The 26,399-nt window shown below is 43.1% G+C and overlaps 1 protein-coding gene across 27 annotated transcripts in view; it reads right to left on the bottom strand.

Moving 5' to 3' along the window:
• Positions 1-26,399, bottom strand: part of kcnma1a (potassium large conductance calcium-activated channel, subfamily M, alpha member 1a) — a 140,058-nt gene that overhangs the window by 104,905 nt on the left and 8,754 nt on the right. For all 27 annotated transcript variants that reach the window (XM_077613534.1, XM_077613535.1, XM_077613520.1 and 24 more), the window contains exon 2: positions 7,044-7,214. In XM_077613534.1, coding sequence (XP_077469660.1) covers positions 7,044-7,214 — 171 coding nt within the window. The remainder of the gene's footprint in view (positions 1-7,043; positions 7,215-26,399) is intronic.

The raw sequence follows: 26,399 nt of genomic DNA, 5'->3' as shown, positions 1-26,399 counted from the left end.
CTTCCTCACGAATCCCCTCGCGCAAACGAGGCTCCCCTTTAGCCAGTCAAGCAAAACCCTGCAGTTTTCGGGCGGGCAAATGTATGCAAACAAAGCGGGCGGCGAGGGGCGACGTGGCACGGTCGACGGACCCCGCCAGTGATGCTCATGCGTAGGGATGAAAGCGTTGTCACGACGCGGGAGCCGAGGCTGTTTTGACAGCTGTAGCCACGCCGAGGAGTCGGCTGACAGCAATAAATGAGTTCCACACACTCCGCGGGAAAGCATAATCAGCGAGGCTAAACATACTTAAACACACGGCGTGCAAACAACGAGGCTTCCCCTCCCATCCCTATCTTTAACACGGACGGATATGCGACAAACGGAGCGGGAAAATGATGGGATATTCTATGCATAGCCAGCGAAGAAGAGGAAGAAACAAGTTTGTCTGCACGGAGGTAAACGCGTCAAATTTAACGGCGAATGACAGCTGTTCCGGGACCGGCGAAGGAGGCCGGCTGGGAACTCATTCTCTGCACGACGGGACGTTTGAGGACACCGCAAATACGACCGGTCGCCACCAACACGCGTGTGGTGTCCTTTCAAGTGCCCGTTTGTGCTGATGTCGTCTATTCGGATTGAATCAAAAGCTTTCAGTTTTTTTGGTACATTTGGGATTTGGTGACCTTGCTCAATTTCCAATCGGCAGTCCATTTTTTTGGGGCCCCCTGCCGTAAATGGCAGCTAACGGGTTGACGAGGAAATAGAAGAGGAGCCAAAACCAGCAGGAAGTCACCTGACAATGCCCAGAAAGCGAACGACGAAAGCCAGGAAATTCTGCCAAAACAAATTTACATTTTTATGTGACTTGCAAGTAGCATAAAATGACGAGAAAGTGACGCAAAACTAACGATAAATGTCCAATTGGCTTAACACATTTTAAACCACTTTCATTTGAATACAGCCTGCATTTCTTACTTGATTTAATTAAAATAATAATAAAAAAAGTATTCCTATTATCTGCAAATGTTCCGAAAACGTTACAACAAGGGTGTCGGACTGGGGTTGGTTCGCGGGCTGCTTTGATGTCAACTTGATTTCATGTGGGCCATTTTAGATATAATATTTAGATTTTTTTTTTATAAATGGATTAAAAGAACTGGATTAAAAGCCCTGAATATTCAGTTTTTTATAGATCTAAAACAATGTTTATTTTAGTTTTTTTTTTAAATAGTTTTAGATTTTATAAAATGATCTTTGAACTAAAAACACAGAAAAAATGGATTAAAAATGACAATTATTGATTTAAAAGGGGGAAAAAAAATCAGGAAATATAATATACATCTTTATCTATCATTTTAATTTGATCCTAAAACATAAAGTCAGCACTCATGATTTACTTTCCCGGGCCACACAAAATGATACGGCGGGCCAGATTTGGCCCCCGGGCCGCCACTTTGACACATATGCGTTACTGGAATTTAAACATGTGTAACTTGTGTTAAAATAGCTAATCTTTGGGTACCAATTTAACTGTTTTTAGGCGAAAAAAAACTGGTCTTGCTGTGTTTAATCATTGTGTCGTATACAGTAATCCCTCGATTATCGCAGTTAATGTATACCAGACATGGCTGCGATAAACAAAAAACAGCAAAGTAGGGTCACCCCTATTTAAAAATAAATACTTAAAAATGTTTTTTTACTTCAGTGCTGAGTTCTAGTAGAAAGCGAAGTACAGGGGGAGTGGCTTCGGCTTGCGAATTTGTGTGGATTTTCACTTTTTTTTAACTTACACAAAAAAAATTAAAAAAAATGTCCCCCATAAAAAAATCCACGATGTAGTAAAGCCGCAATATTTGAGGGATTACCGTACTACACACAAAAAAAAAAAATCAACGGTATAAAATGAAGGAAACACGTTCGTCAAATAGAAGCTGAGACGAAAAACCCGAGTCGACTCGCACGAACAAGAACGCACGCGCGTGGCAAATGAGAGGGCGAGGCGCGCTCTGGTTGACATAATGAGAAAAGGAAGATGAATAGGCAATGTTTGGGTTGACGGGAGGGACGGACGGCAGAGGGATGACCAGAGGCTTTTGGAGCAGATGGTCCCCCGGTTACCGCCCAAGATCCCATTAAGAAAGATGACCTATTTTGGGAAAACCACCACGCCGTGCAAATCCACTGCGGTGGGAAATAGGAGCCCAATATCTACATTGGGAGCTTGTAATCCCGTTTTTTATTTATTTCCGGACGTTATGAGATTACATACATCATCCGTACGATATTATGGCCGGAACGAATTAGCCCAGAGCGGCGCCAAAAAGTATTTGCGGCCGTCCGACGGGACATTTCCCGGGACGCCTCGCCCTTGGGTGCCTAATGAGGTCTATCGGCGAAGCGACACGAGGCACCCGGGGGTGCCGTGCCTTTAAGCTACGCCGACAACCGCTGTCGGAGACGAAGCTTCGCGGTTCCGCGGGTCACGTACGATTACTTTTATTACTCCCGAACCTGAGCGAGCTAAAAGCTCCGTTAAAGATGCTGTTAAATATTGGATGTCTTTTATTCCAAAAGGAACGATGATAAAAACAAAGACAGCTGTTCAAAAGGCTAATATTAGCATGTTTTTTTCCCATTTAACTACAAGTCAGGAGGCGGAGCCTAATTTAAACGGGCATCAAATTCACTTCCACAGACATCAAATCTATCACTAGAATAAAAATGATATTAAATTCAATAATTACGATAACTAGGAAGGCGATAGATTTCCAATCCAAAATGACAGGTGCACACTGATTGGATGTTTAATGCGAACCAATGAGAAAATCCCAAAAAACGCTTTGAAAAATCATTTTTGACATGATTGCAGTCATCCCTCGATGATCGCGTCTTCACTTATCGCAAATTCACTACGTTACAATTTTTTACCCTATTAATTATTTATATTTTTTACTTTTTTAAGTACATAAAAAATTGAAAATCCTCACTAAAACTCGTAAGCGGAAGCCACTCTTGCTACTAGGACTCAGCTATAATAGGGGTGACCCTACTCTTCACTTATCGCAAATTCACTACGCCAAATTTTTTACGCTATTAATTATTTGTATTTTATATTTTTTTAAGTACATAAAAATGTGAAAATCCCCGTTAAAACTCGTAAACGAAAGCCACTCTTGCTACTAGGACTCAGCTATAATAGGGGTGACCCTACTTTGCGATTTTTCAATTATCGCGACCATGTCTGGTCTACATTAACCGCAATATTCGAGGGATTACTGTAAATCCTTTCCGAGAAATAAGTGTTAGGATGTTTTGTTGGGTTTATTCTGGGATATTACTATATGTTCATTAAGCATTTAATAGGTAATGAAGCTATACTTTAATTTGTGCTATACTTTATGTTGGGACCGAGTAAGCATCAGGAGATTCTGTCATTTGTAACGATACGCGGCACAGAGCGTTGTTTTTGTGCGCAAACGGCGTATCGGTGAATACTCTGTGTAGGTTGTTGAATGAGTATCTCCCGGCGTGGGCAGAAAATGTACATTTGCGTATGCTGGGAATCGTTGGGGTACTACGCAATACCTGCGAGGTAGTGCGAGTGTGCACTTTGTGTGCACATGTGTGTGTGTGTGTGTGTGTAGGTGGTTGGTGATGTTGCTGGGACCGGTTGGTGCTCTTCCATTAGCGCTTTACTGCAGATCAAGTCAACGTCAAGAATCTGGCTATCGTACAGAACCTGCCTTGTAACCATAGCAACCCCTGCAGAGCAGGGGCTCGGTCATCGGACATTAAGGTCACGAGCCGGCCCGGCTAAATTTGCGCCCCGGGCGATAAAACTGTTTCTGAAGTCGGCTCATTGGGAATTTTTAATCAGAGTTCATTTAATATGCACGCACCGCCACTGGGTTTTAAATATCTCGGGTAAAACGGGTTTGTTTTGGGTGACACCTGACAAAATCCAAACTATTTAAAATGTTCCTATGGGATATAGCATCTCCGCGTTGTGGTATCATGGTTACTTCGCAATACTAAAAGAAAAATACGGAAAATACACAACGAGATAGAATCAACATTAAACAAACTATGTCCAAATTAAACTGTAATGTCAATTAATCTCTTCTTAAATCCGAGTGAGAATAAATGGAAATTAACACGTTTATTTTGTCTGTTCATTTGCCTCGCTGAGTTCCCTCCCGAAGAAAAGATCAAACACGCCGTCTGAATAAGCCACAACGCCAAATCCAGACGCTTCGCCACCCGGCCTCCATTTTAATCCGCCATGTTGCGGTGATGGAGTGGCCGTTAGAAGCTCTTTCTGTCCAGCACGTGACTTGACTTTGTCTAAATGCTTCGCTCCGACGAGCGCAGAATTAAATAGCGTCCAGCCGCGACGCGACGCCGCTACGATCTGACACGCGGCGCATAGGAAACGACTCATTTTGGCAACGAGCAAAAAGACCAGTGGAGAAGAACGCTATTAAGCCTGATCTTATCGTTCAGATGAAACCAAGTGCCAGTAAAAACAGGACCAGATCCACCAACGGCCACGCGCTGTCCGAGTCCGTCTTTACGCCTTTTGTAAATTATCCTAACCCGCGACTGATCATATGGCAAGACGAAGAAATTTTACGCGGGTAGCACGTTTCAACGCAGAGACGGAAGCTGTGACCCTGAATGGGTGGCCAGCCAATCGCAGGCCACAAGGAGACAAACAACCAATCACTCTTAGCTAGGGGCAATTTAGCATACAATTAGCCTAGCATGCATGTTTTTGGAATGTGGGAGGAAACCGGAGTACCCGGAGGAAACCCAAGTAGGCCCAGGGGAACACGCAAACTCCACACAGGTGGTCCGACCTGGATTTGAACCCAGGACCCCAGAGTGGTGAGGCCGACATGCTAACCGCTGGCGCCACTGGGCCACCATAGATAGGATTAGAATAGATTTGGATGGTTTGGAAAACCAGTGGAGACGTATAAGGGCTAGAAGTCCACCTAGGAGAAGATTTTCATTTTTTTGCGGGACAATAATAACTAGAGATCGTAGCTCTGAGGAAAAGACGGGAGGTGGAGATGCTGAGGTTCTCCTCGGGAGGGATCATCTTGGATGGGATTACAAAAGAGATAAGAAGAGGGACGGTGAAGGTTAGATGTTTAGTCAGAGAGGATGGACCTGGATGGTTTGGAGATGTTCGAAGGAGAGATATCGCTGGATGGATGTTGAGGGGGGAAGATGGCTAGATGTTGATTTAGGAGAAGATACATGGATGTAGGGAGGGAGGACATGAGAGTGGATGGTGGATGATGGAAAGGACAAAGTTGAATCGGTGTGGGATGGAAAAGGGAGCAGAATTGGAAAGGAACTGCCATGTATGTATGTATACTAGTGGCGAACTGGAGATGGAGATGGAGATGAAGCTGAAGCTCGGAGGCAGAGTAGCAGATGAAAGTGGGAGAGCATGGCAGTGGATGAAAGAAAGACTCATTTTGGAAATTGACAGCTCCCCAGAGGATTCTTCCTATTCCGCCGCCGCCCCGACAACTGTCACAACCCGGAAAACTTCATCATTCCCATTATTCTGGCTTCCCCCATTGGCTAACGGAGACGGATTTAGAGCAGGCTTTAAATGACAATACCTGGAGCTAAATAGAAAGTCAAATGGAAAGCGGGGTTGTCCATTTTTTTCTTCAAAAGTATGCCAGGGCCAGCTTGAGTTTAAAAAAAAATTAAACGTAATGGACTGTACTTTTAATACTATATTTGGATCTTTACATTAATGAAACAAAGCCTGCAGAAAAGGGAGAAAATGGGACGGAGTCGTATGCTTGGGGTCAGGCTATCATTTGGATTAAATCCTCTTCTCAAAGAACTGCAGATCATAGCGGCGACATTATTACGGGTAGCGAGCAAAAAGTATTCTCTCACAAAGGGGATCTCACATACTTGAAAGTTCATAGGTGTGAGAGCACTCTAATTACATCCAGATATGATGATGCTCCCTTTTGATTGACGCGGCCAAAATTGCATTAATGAGGCACTTGAAAATGGAGACGGTGTAAAAAAATAGCTCCATTTTTAAATGGCCAAAATTGGATTTTTGCAAAAACTCTTCCATCCATGACACTCATTCATTGAAAAAACGCTAATATTCAAAATTACAACAATAACAACAACAACAAAAGTCCATTTCCAATGTCACCTTGGTCACTTACGCATGTATATGGCCAATAAAAAGCAGCGGTTCAGATAGCAAAATACACAACATAATTTCTGATTGCACAACGTCAGTCAAATCAAAGCTAGCGTTTGACACCAATTAGCTTCCGTAGGGAATCGAATCAAATCCCCACACTGCGTGGCGGCAGTTCATCCAGATAGGACAATGGATGACCCAAAAATATGTCCAGTGGAGATGTCAAAACATTATTGTCATTAGGTTTGCACGATATATCGTTTCAACATTATGATAATCCCATCGGAGATTGCGCCGAGACTTTTGTATACAACAATCAAACGACTAAACCATCACAGATTAATAAATAAATGGTATTTTACGTATACAATGCGGTCATGGTGAGTCAACTAAAGCCATTCAAGTCATCTCAGGAAAGCACTTCTATTTTTAATATCGTGCTATTTTTCGAACTGCAAGTCGCATCTAAGATAAATACGTTAAAGCAATAGTAAAATAGGGAAAAACTGAAAATAGGTGCCTGTTAATGTAACATGAACAGTTTATAGGATAACCTAATAGCTTTAAAAACGCAACACGGCAAACTTTTGAATCCCAAATGATTGGAAACCCCCAAAAATCGCATTATGAGGGGTTTTTTTGCATTATTTTTCAGCCTAGTCTGAATCCAATTCGAAATCAAGTGGTTTGGTCAGTATAATGCTGTTCTTTTAATAGTACCAAGAACTTTGGTAAATGGAAATGATCCCTGATCACTACGATTTCACATCTGGTAGACCGACATATCTGTACAGGGTTATCTCGACATCTCTAGTATTCTTATTTACGTAAATTCAATTTTTAAAATTAAAATAAAAAGACTTACCAGAACTCTGCCAGTCAGGGTCTGGGCCGAGATCATGACGCCAGCCCAGTCTTTGACCGAAGTCATCCATCCCACCTCGCTGGCCGGGACCTCCTCGGTCTTCTCATCAGGATTCTTTAGTGCCTTGTCTGATGCCTGATTGTTGGCAGGGTTGTTCACTTTCTGAGCTTCCTGTAAAATAGACAAAGAAAAAAAATGGAAGACTGTTACCAATCACGCAAGACCGGACAATGAAAATTGTACACAGGCTGACCAAAATCAAGAACCGCACTGATTACAGTGCAAAACCAACAAAACTCAGCTTTTATGGCAAACACAGAAAAAATAAAAGCATTAGATTCTGTACGATTGAGCTAAAAAGTGCTTAACAACCTTCTGCACGTGCCTAAAGAGTACAAACAAGAGTTAGGTATCTTCTATAAACTAGTCATCCAAGCTCCTGCTCGTCAAACGTTACGAAACGGTCTACACCACAGGTGTCAAAGTAGTGGCCCGGGGGCCAAATCTGGCCCACCGCATCATTTTCTGTGGCCCGGGGAAGTAAATCATGAGTGCTGACTTTCTGTTTTAGGATGAAATTCAAATGAAGAGTATAGATGTATATTAAATTTCCTGGTTTTCCCCCTTTTAAATCAATCATTGTAATTTTTTAATCATTTTTTCTGTGTTTTTAGTTCAAAAATCATTTTGTAAAATCTAAAAATATATTTAAAAAAGCTAAAATAAACATTGTTTTAGATCTATAAAAACTGAATATTCAGGGCTTTGAATCCAGTTTTTTTAATCCATTTATAAAAAAATAATCTAAATATTATATCTAAAATGGTCCGGCCCACATAAAATCGAGTTGACATTAATGCGGCCCGTGAACCAACCCAAGTCTGACACCCTTGGTCTACACCTTGTGGACTTTCTGTGTGTAGCTCCAATTTTTTTACCTAGGTCTACAATGTCTTCTGTGTCTGTGCTTGCTACTACAACCAAGAAAATTTCACATTGGGGATTGTTTTTATTTTTTTTACTGAAACAAACGTTTTTGGACCTTCGAGGGATCATGGTGCTGGATCTCTTCGACCGCAAAGACCCGAACGAGCAGACACGGAGCACGACGACTATTACAGACGAGCCCGCGAGGAACCCGCGAGGTGGCCCCGTCCATTTGGAGAGGATTGTCTCATCAAATTGGATTACATTTCTTAATGATAAGGCACGGACGCAGCTGCCATTTTCCTAATTTGATTCCGTCCCCCCGAACAATGCCCGTAAACGAGCCCTAAAACAGGCAGACTTAGTCATTAGATGATTATCCGCTCTCACCGTGGGACCTCGCTCTTTAAAACGCCACAAGCTAATTTGCTTATTTATGTTTTATTTAGTTATTGGTGTCGGAGGGAGGAATCCCAGCCGTCAAGTGTCACGCGTGCGGCCAATCAAAGACGATTAGACTAAAAAGCCCCACAATCGACGCAGCAGCAGCCACGATCCGTCGTTTAAGATCGACGACCAAAGTGGCTCCAATTTCAGTATCTTTGACCAGAAATACAAAGAAATACAACAATGATAAACAAATCCTTATTTTGCATCAATTCACCAAAAGTGCATTTGCTACCAGATTTCTTCCTTTCAATAAATCTACTCCAATTTCCAAAAACATGAGCTATTTAGTGCTATGGCAAAAAGATCTTGTCATGAAAAAAATCACAATCACAATCTTAGCATGATTTTTTAAAGACTTTTCTTCGACTTATTTGAAAATCCAAAATTACGTTCCTCATGTAACATGTTTAAAATGCAAAAGCTTAAAAACAAAGGCACCTTTTAAGTCCAAAACTTTTCGCAAGGGTGTCAGACTCGGGTTGGCTCCTTTAACGTCAACTTGATTCCACGTGGGCCGGATCATTTTAAATATATTATTTAGATTTTATTTTTTTATATAAATGGATTAAAAGAACTGATTTAAAAGCCCTGAGTATTCCGTTTTTTTAATCTAAAACAATGTTTATTTTAGCTTTTTTTAATATATTTTTAGATTTGACAAAATGATTTTTGAACTAAAAACACAGAAAAAATGGATTAAAGAATGACAATTATTGATTAAAAAGGGGGGAAATCATGAAATTTTATATACATCTAAACTCTTCATTTGAATTTGATCCTAAAACAGAAAGTCGGCACTCATCATTTACTTTCCCAGGCCACTCAAAATGATGCGCGGGGCCAGATTTCGCCCCCGGGCCGCCACTTTGACACATCTGAAAGAGTATAAATTTTTCATTAAAATGTGCCCTGACCATAAAATAAAAATAACAACAATGTGACACTTGTGTAACGAATTACCGTTAACCCAGAGCCCGACACCCTATTCAAAAGAGCCACATAAGGCTCACAAGCCGCACTTACCCGACCGTCAAAGTCTAAATATTCTCGACCGTACATAAAAATGACACCTCAATTTTTTCCGTGTATTTCTTAAACCGAGCACAACAAGTTGACATCCATTTTATAAGCGGCAATACCAATTCCACATAGACCAATGAAATGAGTATTGGCGTGACACCAAAGACCATTAAATCCACTTATCTGTCGTTTTTACATTCCGCGAGTCACGGCGCCCCGACATTGGTGTCAGCGGTCACATGGTGGAAGACTCCCAAAGTGTGTGTGTGTGTGTGTGTGTGTGTGTGTGTGCGTGTAAATGAGTGTAAGGTTTCACTCCAGTTGGCCACTAGCCTGCTCCAAAAAATTTTGGACGCCTGCACTCGGCCAAGTCTTTCATCTCCCAGGACGGAGTAGCTTTCATTCGGAAATTCATTTTCCCTAGCGCTTAACCCTCACAAGTTTGGCGGGGGTGCCGGAGCCTATCCCAGCCAGCCATGGGCAGTAGTACAGTAATCCCTCGATTATTGCGTCTTGCCTAATCGCAAATTCACTATTTCAAGATAATTTTCCGCTATTAATTATTTTAAAAAAATATTTATGCAAGGTACGATTTGCTTCCCTTGAATTTCATAGACGTGAAAATACAATTTGTTTAGCGTTTTAGCTGATTATCTTTTCCCTATTTTGAAATATTATGTTATGGCGTTTGGTCTTTGTCACTTTGCGGTTTTGTGCATGTCAAGTCTAATTTGTGCGCATATAAGCTGTACTCTTGATTAAGTCATCATTTTTTTAGCAACAAATATGGCGTGTTTGCGAGAAAATACGCTAACTCACGCTAACGCGGACAAGGCTAAGTGTCATTAAGCTAAGTCAGGGGTCGGGAACCTTTTTGACAGAGAGAGCCCTAAACAATTCATATTTTCTAATGTTATTTCTTGAGAGCCATTCTCAGAATTGAAAAGTAAAAATATATGAAAGTGTGATTTTTTTTGTCATTTCACCACTTTTAAAGTACAAAAAGTCTCTGAATTCTTTTGACAACATTGTTATGCTGTTGCTAATAAATTAATATCAATTATATTATGCACGGGACTCAGCTCTCTCACCAGTGATTTCCATTTTTGACTTCACAGGTTAGTGAAGAGCCATATGCACCCATAGAAAGAGCCACATATGGCTCCCGAGCCATAGGTTCCCTACCCCTGAGCTAAGTTAATGGGACCTTTAACCAGTTATTTTTAAAACAAAACCGTGAATAAAAGGATGTGTGCGCGCTACTTTGAAGTTACGGCCACACTAGAGATAATTATTTGCATGAAATTTTCCTCGTATCTCAAGCATCTCGTAGGTAGAGCTGCTCGTATCTCGAGCATACCTGTATTTTGCATGGTTTTACAGTAGTAAAAATAGTCAAACATGAAGTATTTCAAAAGGAGGGAGTTAGTACTTTTCAATAACCCTACTCGATGCCCTTCATCCGTCATGAGACTCGAGCCCCATTTCCTTTTAGAGTTCTAATTTTAAAAAAAGTGGAGTCATTCTTCTTCTTCCCGCCTGGAGAGGCGTCCCCATAACAGTTAATATTAGGATTGGACCAATTAGCAGCGTACACGGGGGAGCAGAAGCAATCACGGGAAGAAAGAGAGACAGTGCGCAAAAAACACCACCACGCTCGGGAGAGCAAATCGGAAGCGACAGCAGGAAATCTACGGGATGGGGTCGCGCCGAGAAGGACGGGGGTCACGCCGTCCGAACGCGGAGCGCCACGTGACGACGGAGCCGACTCGACAGCGGCCGCGGCCCAGACGACGACCCCGGGCAAAAAGCCGCGGTGGCGGGGTGGGGGGGGAAACGTCAGAGCCGTTCGGAGAAAGAGCCCGGCGGGGCCCGATAGGTAAATTTAGCCGTTGAGCGACGGACGGCCGCCCATGTGACGGGACTTGGCTTTAGCGCAGCTGTTCCGCGGGCTTTGGTCCGCATGGCTGAGGAAAAGTCTATTCCGGCGTGGACGGCTATTTTTAGGGCGGCCCGGGGAGACGGGGAAGGAGCCAATCTCATAACACGCTCTCTTCGCCCCGTTTGCTATTTTAATAGCGGTACAGTTACCCAGTGTCCCCGGGTTGCAGCCTGACACTGGGTCACGCCGCAAAGGGATGCGGAACGGGAAGTCCTACGCCGCGCTCGCTCAGGTGGAAACTGACAACGCCGCGTGGGGAAAGACTGTGCCTCCCTGCCCGTGGCGGCTAACCCGGGAAAAAAAAAGATAACCGCTAAAAACCGACAGAGCGATGAATGGGCCCGGTCGGATGTGGCATAAGCAAGAAGATCCGTCTGGAGGAGATTAGCGTGGACGTTGCCATGGCGGCCGCACTTTGACCGCGAGACGGTAAACACGGCTAATGCCTCGGCGAGTCGGTTTAATAATAGTACGGTCCTGTTTCAGGAGTACTAGGATCTCGCAAAAAGCGCTTCCATTTTGGTTCGGTTAGTATCGTAGCAACGGTCGCTGATGCTAGCGCATGAGTGAGGGCGAGTAATGGCGTACTTGGGAAGAAAATTAGTACAAACGGAACGTGACCACCGTTAACGGGCAATTTTTAAATTCATTTTCCTTGGAATTTCTTGTCAAACTGAAGACAACACCGTTGTGGGGTGTATCCCCGTGACCGGACGTTTGGTCGCCCGGACCCAAACAACCGGCGACCAAATGTCCGGCGACCAAAAGTCCGGCAACAAAACAAGGTAAAACAACACGGTCTACGCATCAATAAAAGCCAACAATGGCCAACAATGGCCATGAGCAGTTTCACTGAGCCGACGTGTGAGTGTAGAAGAAGAGTTTGTATGTACATGCGTTGTCCCTTTAAGAAGCTATGTCAGTCAGTCAGGGTCTTCACAAGTTCTCCAACAAAACACAATGAAAGTACGGGAAATTTGGAGCCTAATAATTAATAGGGCATTAAGTATGACTAAATAATTATTCGCAGTTTGTATTTAGGGAATATAACCTTCAATAACCTTCCGGGCGAACAAACGTCCGGCAACCAAAAGTCCGGCGACCAAACGGCAGAGTACCGTGTTTCCCAGGGGAACAACCGTGATTAATAAACTGGAAAAAACACAAAGTAATATTTCTGACTCGGCAACAGTCAACTTCAAACGGCCTTCCGTAGGCACAGACATGATGCAAAACGTCGTTTGGTTAGCGACATGTGGGAAAATAGGACACTGGGTTCAACACGAAGCAATGAGACTGATTTCCAGATATTTATACATGAAATCGACGTTCATCAACACCCTCTGGCTATCAAAAAACCCTTGAAGATGGTCAAACAACCACATCAATGCAAACATGGTCGCCACTATTGAAATTTGAACAAAATGCCCAAATCCCTTCTGGTTCCAGACAGGAGGGAAGACCCGCTTTACTGCAAAACACGGCATCTTTCACAGTTCAATGAAAACATGAAGAACATCTGCTCTCTTGCGTCATCGTTTTGGCCAAAACACATCGTCTGATAGGTCAGCCCGACCTCTGCTCATATAAACATATCATGCTATCTGCGACTATATTCCACGATACCACAAACTGGGGCTCCGCAATTATTTACTCCCATTCCGACGAAACCACGTTTACACCCGAATAGGTTTCTTGTCCAATCCCTTAAGTGAAAAGCAACCCCACCATACCAAACGTGGACTTTCTTGGTGCCAATACGCCCCGAGACGCAATACATCTCCTAAATGACATCAGTCCTGCGTTAAAGCTATTTTCCGTCCTTCCGGCCAAAGCGAGATTGGACACTTTGCGGACGGCAAACTAAATCCACCCGCATTTTAAGTCTACCGATGCAGCAGGAGATGAAGGCATTGTTGACAATGGTCAGACTCAAAGTACACTTTGAATTTTCTTCTGCCGATGGACCCGAACAATCACGCGCGTGTCGTAAATTCAACCCGCCGGCGTCAAATGTTTAAAACGCGCCTTCCTTTATGACTCTTCGCTCTGACGGAAGCCACTTTACCCGCCTGCAGATAAGAGGGTGGAAATCTTGAATGTAGCATCCAGTCGAATTAGAAGACGGACCAATCCTCTCCCATTGATACAATCTTTCAAGCGCCGGTGGTTGTGGGCTAAAAATAGAGCACGCTGTGAATTGTGGGGGATTAAAAAGGTCAGCGCTCATCATCCTTAACATCTTTGAATTTGATCATTTTAATGTCAGCAGAAAATAGCCCGACAGTAGCTTAAATGGTGGAAAAGCTCAAGATGGGGCTTATACATTTAAAAAAAAGAAAAAAATGATTCATACGGAATCAAATGCTTTTATTTTATTATTTTTTTGGACTTGTGTGATCCATTTCTTATCCGCAGTCGCATTGATTCGTTCACGCCTTGCAGTCAAATGCCTCAGCCAATCAGTGAACAAGAAACCTTCCAAAGAAGTAACCCAGAAACATCAAGAAAATAAAAACGCCAAATGAACAGGAAGCAGCCCAGAAATTCTTCCAAAACAATAAAAAAAATGATCCAAAATTGACCTAAAAATGGAGAGGTGCTGTTTACGTGACTAGCGCCATCTATTGTTAAAGCGGACAAGTGCGATAGAGAATTGAAGCTTCTTATGCGGGCCGTATTTAATAATATGTTGTTGCTTTGCCAACAAAAACGGGGCGGTGGGCTGTAATTTGGACATGATTATCATCTGTCATATTTGGATGGTTATGCGCTCGTTTTAAAGTGACGGCGCAGGCAAATACGTTGAACGCCTCGAGGGTTGACGGTTTTGCATGATTGCTTGAACACAACAGCGCTTTCATTTCCATCAAGGTCGTGGAACCATTTTGGTTTGTGTGGGAGTAAATGTACAGTATGGAAGCCTGAGTGTGTATTTGTGTGTGTGTGTGTGTGTGTATACGCACTACTACTTATGATTGATTTCTATTGCGTCAATGTCAACATCGCTGAGTCAAACTATGAATCGGAAGGCAACGGTGGGTCTCAAAAGACCCGAAAAAGTGGGACGGCTGACCAGAGAACACGAATCCATCAATCATGTTGTCCTTCAAGCTTGCCAACTCCTGACAAATGTTCCCCAAATTGTCGCAGTACAGTAATCCTTCAAATATGGCGGCTTCACTACATCGGGGATTTTGTTCTGTTTTTTTTTTAAATTTCTTTTTTAAATTAAAGCTGAAACTCACAAGTGGAAACCACTCCCACTGTCCTCCTGCTTTCTACTAGAACTCAGCACTGAAGTAAAATATATATATATATATATATACATATATATATATATATATATATATATATATATATATATATATATATATATATATATACATATATATATACATATATATATGTATATATATACATATATATACATATACATACATATACACATATACATATACATATACACATATATATATATATATATATATATATAAATATATATATATATATATATGTATATATACATACATATATACATACATATATATATATTTTAAAAGTTAATAAAAATGTGAAAATCCACGCTGAAATTAGCAAGCGGAAGCCACTCCCCCTGTCCTCCTGCTTTCTATTAGAACTCAGCACTGAAGTAAAAAAAAATAAGTATATTTATTTATTTTAAATAGGGGTGACCCAACTTTGCTGTTTTTCGTTTATTGCGGCCCTGTCTGGTCTACATTACCCACGATAATCGAGGGATTACTGTATTGTTCCCGGACGCAAATGATGAAAATGAAACTGCAAATACGGGTTTATTACGAGGAAGCCAAATTAGCCAGCTCTATTCGAAGTGAGGGAACCAAAACAAGCCAAGCGCTTCTTGAAAACCGTCCGCCGTCTTCAAGCCGATAGCGAGCAAGCTAATGAGCTTCCCACCCCAACGCGGCTTTCCTCGCACTCGAGCCGACGGAGATCAAACACGTCACTGTTGGACAGGAGGTGCTTTTGTGTGGAGGAAATCTGTCAAGGTTGCAGCGCTAATTTGCTCCGCGCCGTCAAACTCGATGTGATCAACGACACCGCTCTAGAACACAACAACATCTTTGATAGCAACGGCCTGCTGCGTTATTGCTCAAACTAACACTGCGTGCCCCAGGTTCAATATTTTACTTTGTCTTTGACATTTAGCGGATTTTCTGCAACATAACGCGCACAATTTGGGGGATTTTCAGAGTTGTCAGGAGTCCCGGAGTTTGTGTAGCTTGTCCAGAAGTAAACTCCTGAAATTCCAGAGAAATTGGCAGCAAGCTTTGTTGTTTTTTCTTGTTGTTTTTTAGGCTATAGTTATCGGAAAAACAGATGCCCATTTAAGCCCTTCTCCATTCTCCTATTATTAATTTAATACATGCTTGTTTATGGTTTCTGATCAAATCATAAAAGTTGTCCTACCAAAAAAATAAAAAATTAAAGTAATGTAGGCCAAACATGGCAGTGATAATTGAAAAATCACAAAGTAGGGTCACCCCATTATAGCAGAAATGGCTTCCGCTTACGAGTTTTAGTGTGGATTTTTACACTTTTATGGACTTTAAGAACAAATTGTAACAATTAATAGCAGAAAAAAAATCGCTAAGAAATTAATTTGCGATAAGTGAAGTCGCGATAATCGAGGGAAGACTGTATACGCCGTTAAAGTCGGCTGAATTCAAGCTTCTTGTGTGGGCCCTATTCAATGGGATTTTTGCTATGGGCCAACCAAAACAAGGCAGTTTGGACAGCCCAATCTGGGTAGTTGAAATTGAAAGCGTAACAAAAAGCTGCTTCGCTTCTTAACCAGAACTTTGGGGACTTTTTTTTAGCAAATGCTGTTTTGAGCAGGAGTTTTTTTTAAAAAATGCAAATGATTCAGAGACCTGTCCTTGATTTGAGAGCAAGTGAGAGGCTAACAAATGCAAGCGCATAGAATTTTTGGACTGCGGGCCTGTTACATCATTCCACATTTGAATCTCACGCCTCCCACCGGAGGGAAACAAACCAAACCGTGCAGAGTTTGCCCGTTTTTCCGCCGGCTGCCACAAAAACGGGGACGCCGGGAGATCCTCCGAGGCTTCGTTCACGTAGCCCGGCCTTTTAAAACGGCGACCCTCGCACGTGAAGCCCCGCGACCTCGGCTAACCATGGCGCGTGCCCGTCGAAGCCTGCGGGGAATCACGGCGTTTATGCGGCACGGTTAAGCAATTTGCCCGTAATTATTGGCTAGGTCATCGACTTTGAAAAATAGGCCGGCGTGGTGCGTTCAGGTTTGTTCGAAATGAAGCTTCGCCAAGCAAATCCAATGCCTAATCTTATTTTATCTTATTTTACGACACTGCAATACATGAAATTCAATGGCGGTGCTCCGACAAGCCGCGGGAAGTATAAACTTCACAAGAACCCGATAGTTTGGAGATGGATTTTTTTTTTTTTTTACTGGATTTCAAAAAGTTATGAAAGCTGCACGGGCTGAACAGCGTTTCAAAACATCCACCAAACCTCGAAGCCACATTTTTTTAAATTTAATTGCGCGATACACGGTCGCTAGGCTGCCTTCGTGAGTTGCCAAGAACCGGCAGAAGAGGGAATTTGATTCAGGTCCAACGAGTTTGCCGCCGAGACGAGAGGTGGGAAACATCAAAAATTTCAAGTCGATGTACATGACACGTCTCAAAATGAATACAGAGCAAAGGTGGGTCGAAAAAACGTTCTATCTTGGGCTGGAAAGTGAGCCATAGCAAAGCGGAAAGTCTTCGGGTTGGATGGATAACCCAATAAAACGTGGTGGTCAACTTTGGCTCAAGTTTCCCCTGATCAAACATTGATAATTCATTTCATTCATACTTAAACAAAACTCTTACGCATCTAAAATTGAAGTGTGTGGAGGTACCTAACCTAATAAACACCATTTTTTAAATTCAATTTGAACACAATAATAAGTGTGAGGGTAACACGCAGTTTTAGTAATACTGTGAATGAAGAAAAGTTATATATATATATTCATCTACCCACTTATTTTTAACACCAATACCCTACTCAGGGTCAGGGGTGCTGGAGCCTAGAGACAGACAACGACCTGCACTGCAACGGGAATCGATCCCACGGTGACTGCACCAAAGTAGGGGCAAAAAATATATAAAATGTAACCAAAAAAAACACTGTACCGTCAACGACTTTCATGAATAGCATTGCTGCGTTAACTTGATGCTAAAATAGATTTAAAACTTGAGCCACAATAACAGAGGGCAAATTGACAGCAGCTAAGTCCGTAGTTTGCCTTCTTTGGCTCGGACCAAAACACAGACGGTTCTAGACTGTTTTGGTGTGGATTCTGGTCGGACCGCCTATTTGTTCTGCACCAAAGTTTGCTGGTTTGGATTCACAACAGCCCAAAAAGTACACACCACCAACCTTTCCGGTGTGAGTCCACCTAGCCATTTCAATTCACCCAAAAACTAAGACTGAGAGCAATACTCCAGAGTCCATTTTACTTTTAAATGCTAAAAATTCCAAGTCTTAATACGGTCTTCAGCCCCAAAGGGTTCGAGGGCAACTGTCCCAAACCCAAACACAACAGCCTGAAGTTAACGAGGGTGACGCAAGGACCAAATTTGCATGCGATGGGACTTCATTTGCCTCGTGGAGGCAGACCACAAGGGAGATGGACCGAGACTGGCGGCCCGGCCCGGCTTCCCATGCGTACACAGATCTGGGCTATCAACTCATTGAGTCAACATCGACACTACATCGGGTGTTGGGGGAAAACACGAGGCGCTACTGCCAACCTTCTGGCTTCTTGCTAAGACCTAGCATCAGTAATCCACTCATCTGGACGCATTCCGCCCGTCGCCGGAAAGAAACGGCAACGATCGCCAGAAAATCCACGACATTAATCCCCGCCCGCATCGGCGTAGTTGACTTAACGCGGGGGCGCGAGGCTGGCCGGAAACAACTGTTTCCCAGCGCCGTCTGCCACGTAGCCCATAGCCGCCCCGGTGATCGATAGCGGACTAAGTGCTTCTTAGCGCTTAGCATGGCGCTCATTTGTCAAAATAAGAGACGCCCGAGCCTGAGGGACGGATCAAGAGAGGAAGTAGGAACACTGAAATTGGCAGCCAATGAGTTCACGAGGAACCTTCAAATAATAACAAACCAAACATGAAATAACCGGAAAATTCCCCCAAAAACAGCAGAAAGCGACCCAGGAACTAGCCCGGAAATTGCGCAAAAATCAATCGGTAATTTACAAGAAGTGATCTACAATTGACAAGGAAGTCATGCAAAATGTCAACGCTAGACGTCCAATCACTTACAAACTGTCAACCGGTCATTATCCGACCAAAAATGGAATAATTTCTGAACATAACCCGAATCGAACTGAAAAATCAATATTAACTTATCACATCAAGCAACGACCATTTCTGTTTTGAACGAGATTATTTGGAATGAGCTTTCGATTCTCAGAAATGAAAAACATCCCAACCCGCTTTTACGTCATCAAATCGATTTTTCTGCGACCAGTCCTTGAAAATAAAAGTAAGAAATGCAGAGGTGAGTCGATGACGGACAAACGTGGTTCTCATAAGAGCAGTCCATCGCTCATTGCTTGTCGCCTAGCAACAGAGACCTGGCGGGCAGACGGTAGGTGTGTGAGACGGAGCGTGTGGGAGAGGACACTGTGAGTGTGTATATATGTGTGTATATGTGTGTATATATGTGTGTATATGTGTGTGTGTGTTTGTGTGTTGAAATTGAGCAACAGGGAGGTGAGTGGTCAGTGTGTCCATACATCAATGTGCACAAACAATAGCATGTTAGGGGCAACCACCGTCTTCGTACTATTTCGAACAGAACGTTGTAGTGTTTTGAGGAGCTCCCTTTTATACCTTCCGTCCACTGCGCCGCCATTCTACTACAGTCTTTTCCTCTGAGGTCAGAGGCAAGGTCACACCCATTTTGATGGAAGAGAACTATACTATAGCTTTGTGTCGACTTGTGAATAGTTCCTCAGTGTCTGTTTACTTGTTGCTATCGTTTTTATATGGGTGGGTTTTCTACGGGCGTTCCGGTTTCGTCCCAACTCGCAAAAATATAATAATAATAATAATCGGACATAGGCTTTGTCATCATCATTGACTCAACAAAAGCCTAATTGTCATCCTACCCGGCCGTGTATGACAAAATTGGTAAAATATGCATGCTAGGCTAGCTGGCTGAACACTAAATTGCCCCTAGCTAGCAGCGACTGTTTTTTTGGCTCCTTGGGATTTGGCCACCGATTCAGGGTGTGTCCCGCCCTGAGATTGGGTCCAGCACCCTCTGCGACCCTTGTGAGGAGAAGCAGTTCAGAATATGAATGAATAGTAGCTTCTCTTTAACTGTTGGTGTTTTCTAGTCCATTTTACATCCATATATATGATTGGTTAGCACAGATTGGAGATTATTGTACGCGTGGCTTTTCTCCGGGTGCTCCGGCTTCCTCCCACATCCCCAAAACATGCATGGTAGGCTGATTTAAGAGTGTGTAAGCGCCAATGGGTGTTTGTCTCGTGGTGCTCTGCGATTGGATGGACACCCATTGGGCGAAGGGGTGGGGCTAGGGTGAATGGGCGGGGCTAGGGCGAAGGGGCGGGGCTATATATGTTGTTTTACTGCTTCCAGCACCCTTTTTGAACCCAATTTAGTTTGGAAATAATTGACTTTTTTGTTGTACATATAGGAATCTTTTACATGTTTTTACCCATAGTAAATAGAGTTTAAAAAATGAAATAATATGTTCCTGCGATGACATGACTAACGGAAAAGGAAAGTAGTTGGACTGATTTTTTTCCCCATCCAAAATAGAAGAATAAATTCATTCTTCATTCATTAGCTAAAAACGACAATCAGCAATTTTCCAAGACGTCGCTGCTCTTTTTAAAGGACCGTCAATGTCGATAACATTTCTCAATCATAGCCCATTTTCACGCCTTGACGCCGGCTCAACCGGCTTTTCCACGCGGGAAAACTCATTTTTCCGGTCAAGGTGCAGCAAATGTCAAGGTCAGACGATGGTAATCTTTCATTTCCATATTAAAAAGGTGGCGCGGTAGGCAGAGGAAGGGCGTTCTAATAATGCGGCTGGCAAAATACCTAAATAGTGTCACGTTATTTTTAGCCGGCGGGAGGGTGAAAAATACTGGCCAGTGCAACCTTGGTACACGCTGGCTCGCCCCTGCGGGCGCGGGCCGGCCGAGACGCTTTTGATTCCGCCGCAGACGCGTCTCTAGCAAATGTCACGGAGCGAGACGACACTCGGCTTTTTTTAAACGGCGTGGATTTTTGTGCCAGGGCCGGTTTTTCCCTCGGGCAATGTGGGTGACGGGCCGGGGCGCCATCTATTTGGGGCACCCAACATGTTATGTTTTTATTTTTTTCCCAATTGCATTACCAGTTGTCTTGACTATAATCCCTCATTGCCATGTCTTTTTTTTTTACTGTAAGACATGTTTTAATAATTAATTAGGCATTGGCAGGAAGCAAGAAAAGTCAAATTTTCGATTCAATCCAACAATGTTTATTTTAGCTTTTTTTTAAATATATTTTTAGATTTTACAAAATGATTTTTGAACTAAAAACACAGAAAACATGGATTAAATAATAAATATAATTTATTTCCAAGCGTAAATAAGGGTGAAATGCTTATAAAACATCTGCTAAAGGAAAAGCTCTGAATTCATATTATGTGAATTATTTTAAATGTTTTTGTTTATTTTGTGGTTCAGAATTTGTGTATTTTTTACAGAGTTATTACTTTTTGGGCCAGAATGATACTATATAAAGGAAGATATACGCTTACATTTAAGTGTGTATATGATAAACATTCATTCATTTTCTGCTCACAAGGCTTGCGGGGGTGCCGTAGCCTATCCCAACTAACAGCGGGCAGCAGTCCTGAATTGGTCGGCAGCCAATCACAGGGACACACAACCAATCACTCGTCGCTAGGGACAATTTAAAGCAAGGGTGTCGGACCCTTAACCGCATTAATGTCAACTCGATTTCACGTGGGCCGGACCATTTTAGATATAATATTTAGATTTTTTTATCATAAATGGATTAAAAGAACTGGATTAAAAGCCCTGAATATTCCGTTTTTTATAGATCTAAAACAATGTTTATTTTAGCTTTTTTTAATATATTTTTTAGATTTTACAAAATGATTTTTGAACCAAAAACACAGAAAAAAATGGATTAAAAAATGACAATTATTGATTTAAAAGGGGGACAATCAGAAAATGTATTATACATCTATACTCTTCATTTTAATTTCTAATTCTAATCCTAAAACAGAAAGTCGGCACTCATGATTTACTTTCCGGGGCCACAAAAAATGAAGCGGCGGGCCAGATTTGGCCCCCGGGCCGCCACTTTGACACGTGATTTAAAGAGTTCAACCAGCTAGCCTAGCATGCATGTTTTTGGGAGCAAAGTACCCTTAGAAAAGCCACACAAGTGCGCGGAGAACTCGCAAACAAGAATCCAGCAATTTGTCATTACAACACAGCAAAAACAAACAATACTTGCTTACGTAACAACCCAGTACGTAGCCTGTATCCAATCCATATTCTTACACAAGCATTAATATCAGTTTCGGAGGTGTCAAGATACGGCGCAGCTGCGGGACAATAAATTTAGGGGCAAAAAAAAAATAGCTTAAGGGGAGCGTAGAATGGAAAATATCCAAGCGCCATTACGGACGCTCTAATTGGATCACGTGTGGTCGCTGGCGGTTGCAACTAAGCTTCCTGCAAATACCCACGTCTATTTTCAACTCTCTTCAACAATGACACACCTAGGAGGCTCCAGTATGCCTGAAAAAACATTACGCAAAAGGAAAGAAACTGTACACCTCAGCCTACATCATGTGCAAGTGTGTGTGCAAGTGTGTGTGTGTGTGTGTGTGTGTGTCTGTGTGTGTGTATATTTGCAAACGCACACACACTTGGGCTGGAAGCCTCTTATGCTCATCCGACATTCAACCGCCTTGATTATTCCATTTTATTCCGCTTTTAAATATCCTTCTTTAACGTGAACAGCGTGCACTCTTATTCCTCATTTTGCAATTATTATGCTGACCGTTTTAACGACACAAGAAAAGACCAAGTTTCCGAATCCCCTAATGCAGGGTTTGGGGAACCTATGGCTCGGGAGCCACATGTGGCTCTTTGGATGGGTGCATATAGCTCTTTTGGCTAACCTGCGAGCTAAAATTTGAAAAGAGCCGAGTCCCAAATGCACCAATGGGAGCGTCACGTTGGCACTGTGGTGCCGACGCTACCGCTAGCGCCGCTAATTATATATATTTTGTAATTAGAAGTGATTAGCAACAGCATAACAAAAGAGTTCCGACTTTTTATAGTGTAAAAATGGTGAAATGACCAAAAAAGGCAAACATTTTCATGTATTTAGATTGCTATCAAGGAATAACATTTGAAAATAGGACCGATTTTCTAGCCGTCTCCGTCAAAAAGGTTCCCGCCCCCTTCCCCGAGTGCAATGGCGCCACGGTAAAGCGTCCTTTTTTTCCCCCTGCGTTACAAGTTAATAAAGCCTGACATAGCTGTCATCGGGGGGAACATCCAAATACGAACTTAGCCCCTTGCTAAATGGCGCGGCGCTAAGTCTGTTAGCGCTACTCGGGACACCTGAACGGCCAAGGGGAAGGACGGCGCCCACCCAGTCTTAAAGGCTCTTTTGTGTGTGGGTTTGTTGTTGTTGTTTTCTTCCCTGAAACCCACGCACACCCACACCCACTCGCACAACGTTTGACTGGCTGTTCGCACACAGCGCCAAGTCATTCCCACCCGTTTGTCACATTTTTTTATTTTATTTTTTATGAAGACGTCCGCCAACAAAAATGGTCTCCATTGGAAATCTGTCCTGTCGGAGCCCTTATTTTTAACAAGTGCTCCAATAATAAAAGAAAATATTATGAATTATTGTTTTTGGGGACGGTTGATACTGATAAAAGAATGATTTGTTTTTAATGGAGCTGTAGGTTTGCAAACTTATTGACAATATATTAAATATGTTGTTGTTCTCTGTCAGAAAATTGGATTTGTCATGTTGAAAATTACCTTTTTTTAAATAAACACAATATGTAGTGCTGAGAAGCTTTTGTTTTTTCCTTTAAACTCAGAATTATTTCAGTTCTAAATGCAATTCAAAATCATTATGACGGTGCAATTGTGCATTGCATAATTCAAACACAAATAACGACATAATAGGGTATCCTAAAAATAGACAAAACAATCCATCGGAATACAATTGTCATTCATTTGACTCTTTTACAACGCCATATTTGGACTCAAAATCATTTATTTGACCGACTTTGGCTGTCCATTTAAAGCAATTGCAAATGCTTGAACTACTCTGCACTTTTCAATGTTTTCATTGCATTTACGTGGGCTAAAATTTGGCTCCTCTCATTGGCCAACATTGCAGCCAATGGCTACGTTGCCAATTCAACGCCATCATTTCGCTTCCGACGCACACTCGACGGCGGCCACTCGATTAAGCACACTTGATCATCTGAGAGCTACTGAATCTCGCCTTCCCGGAGCTAATGACGATTGACGGGCGAAGCGCGGGCGGGGTCCTTCCAGGGGCCGCCAAGGATTAACGCTTAAAAGCCCCCGTCCTTCTTTACCTGCGTGTCTGTACAAACAATCAACTAAAAGGTTCAGACGAAGAGAGCAACCGGGATGGCGTGCCAGCGCTTTTTAACGCGGTGCACGGCGGCCAAAGAAGCACTCCGGTCTGCTGGGCGGGCGGCGCTCTCCTTGGTGCTGAACGCACGTCGCCCCCGTTAATAGCCAGCGAGCCACTGCCAAAACGCGCAGAATCTGCCGCATAAAAAAAGCCGCCGGACGCCGTAGCGTTGCCCTTTTCACGGCATTTGAGCGGGTGGGCTGACTTAGTAGGGATTGGACGCCGATCGCCGCCCATGGCAGTGAAACGTGATCTTGTTAAGAGCTATGAAGAGAATAATGCTGATGTATATTGCAGAAATTAAATGCATATATCAGGCTATAGTATATATTTTTAAATCATAGAACAAATGAGCAGCGGCAATATAAAAGTCAAGAAAATGGCAATCAAGGAAGCTCAATTTAGCACATTATATTGTTATATAAATTCAAATAATCCAAAGGGATATACATATTTAAGAAATGCATGTACGGCAGGTTTTATGCATTTTTTTTCCGATTTAGACTACTGAAAAAAATGGCAGATTAAAGAGAGTTTTGAGCTTCAAACCAGACCGTAATTGGCACCGGCAAATGTCAAACCGATGTGCAGACGGGCGACTAACTGGCGTCTGCTCGTAAAAACGGCGCTTGGTCGTCCCCGTGAGACGCAAAGCCGACGGATGGGGATCGTTTTGGCGTGAAGATTCGTCTTTGGCTAACGTAAACGCTTGAAAAGCACAGAAACAGCTGAAATATTCATCCATTCATTCATTTTCGGGACTGCTTATCCTCACAAGGGTCGTGGGGGTGCTGGAGCCTATCCCAGCTAACTACAAGGACCAGGCGGGGGAAATTATTGGCCAGCCCATCGCAGGGCACAAGGACACAAACAACCAATCACACGTAACTAGTAACAATTTAGCATACACTTAGCCGGTACACGGTCGATTGGTCGCCGGTCTTTTGGTCGCCCGGAAGGTTATTGATAATTACCATTTAAATCGTTGCTCACATTCCCTGAATACAAATTGCGAATGACTATTTAGTCATACTTAATGCCCTATAAATTATTAGGCTAAAGAAAAGCTCCAAATTTCCCGTAATTTTATTGTATTTGGTTGGAGAACTTGTTAAGACCCTGACTGAACTGACGTAGCTTCTTAAAGGGACAACGCATGTACATACAAACTCTTCTACACTCACACGTCCGCTTAGTGAAACTGCTCATGGCCATTGTTGGCTTTTATTGATGCGTAGACCGTGTTGTTTTACCTTGTTTTGTCGCCGGACTTTTGGTCGCCGGTCTTTTAGTCGCCCGTTGTCGCGGTCAAGGCGACCAAAAAAACGCGACCAAAAGACCGGCGACCAAAAGACGGCGACCAAAAGACCACCGACCAATCAACCGCATACGCACTTAGCCTAGCCTGCATATTTTCGGGACGTGTGATGTAATGTAATTGGAGTACCCTACGAAAGCCCAAGGGTAGATGATGCAAAGGCCCGAACTGGGATCGAACCTTCGACCATAGAACAATGAGGCCAAACTGCAAAAAAAATGACGTAATTGGGTCGCACGCATGTTGCAAAGTCGACGTGTCAAGTGCTCTGATTTCCAAGCTGTCCCCAAATGCACCGTAGACGGCGAGTTGCTTTTGTCGGGGTCGGCCGGCGCCGACATTAGCCGTGTTCTGTTCTATGTCAGCCATTAAAAAGACAGAATCTCCATCCCGCACTTTAACGGCGAAATACAACGGGTCTGTGTATAGAATTTTTAAAAAGGGCGAGGCACGCGGTTGACAGGCGGACAAAAAGAAGCCGCCGCCGCCGCCGGCCGGCCCGGAAGACGGCAATTAGCGCCGTTAGCCGAGCGCTCGCATGGTTGCTCCCTAACCTTCTGCGTTGGGGGGGTGAAAGCACTCGCGCGCGTTGCTAAGAGAGAAGCAATCTGGAAACGCCCGCTGAGATGTTTGAAGGTCAACGCCGCCATGTCCCCCCGCGCACAGCCAATTAGGACACACCGCCGTGTCCGGGTTTTACCCCAATTGTGGAGACGATCGGGGTGGTCAGAGATTTCAACAAGCCATCGTGAAACGGCAAGCAACGCTAAAGTCAGGCTAAAGTCTGGTCACCTTTTGGGCAGTGGGCTCCAGCACCCCCGCGACTCTTGTGAGAAGAACCGGAATGGAAAATGAATGAATGAGGGAATATTTCAGTATGAGTAGTTTGGCAAATCAGTTGACGCTTGTT

Source organism: Stigmatopora argus, chromosome 11 (genome assembly GCF_051989625.1).
Source record: "Stigmatopora argus isolate UIUO_Sarg chromosome 11, RoL_Sarg_1.0, whole genome shotgun sequence".
NCBI lineage: Eukaryota > Metazoa > Chordata > Actinopteri > Syngnathiformes > Syngnathidae > Stigmatopora > Stigmatopora argus.
Note: the sequence above shows the minus strand (reverse complement) of the source record. Positions and strands in the feature narration are given on the sequence as shown.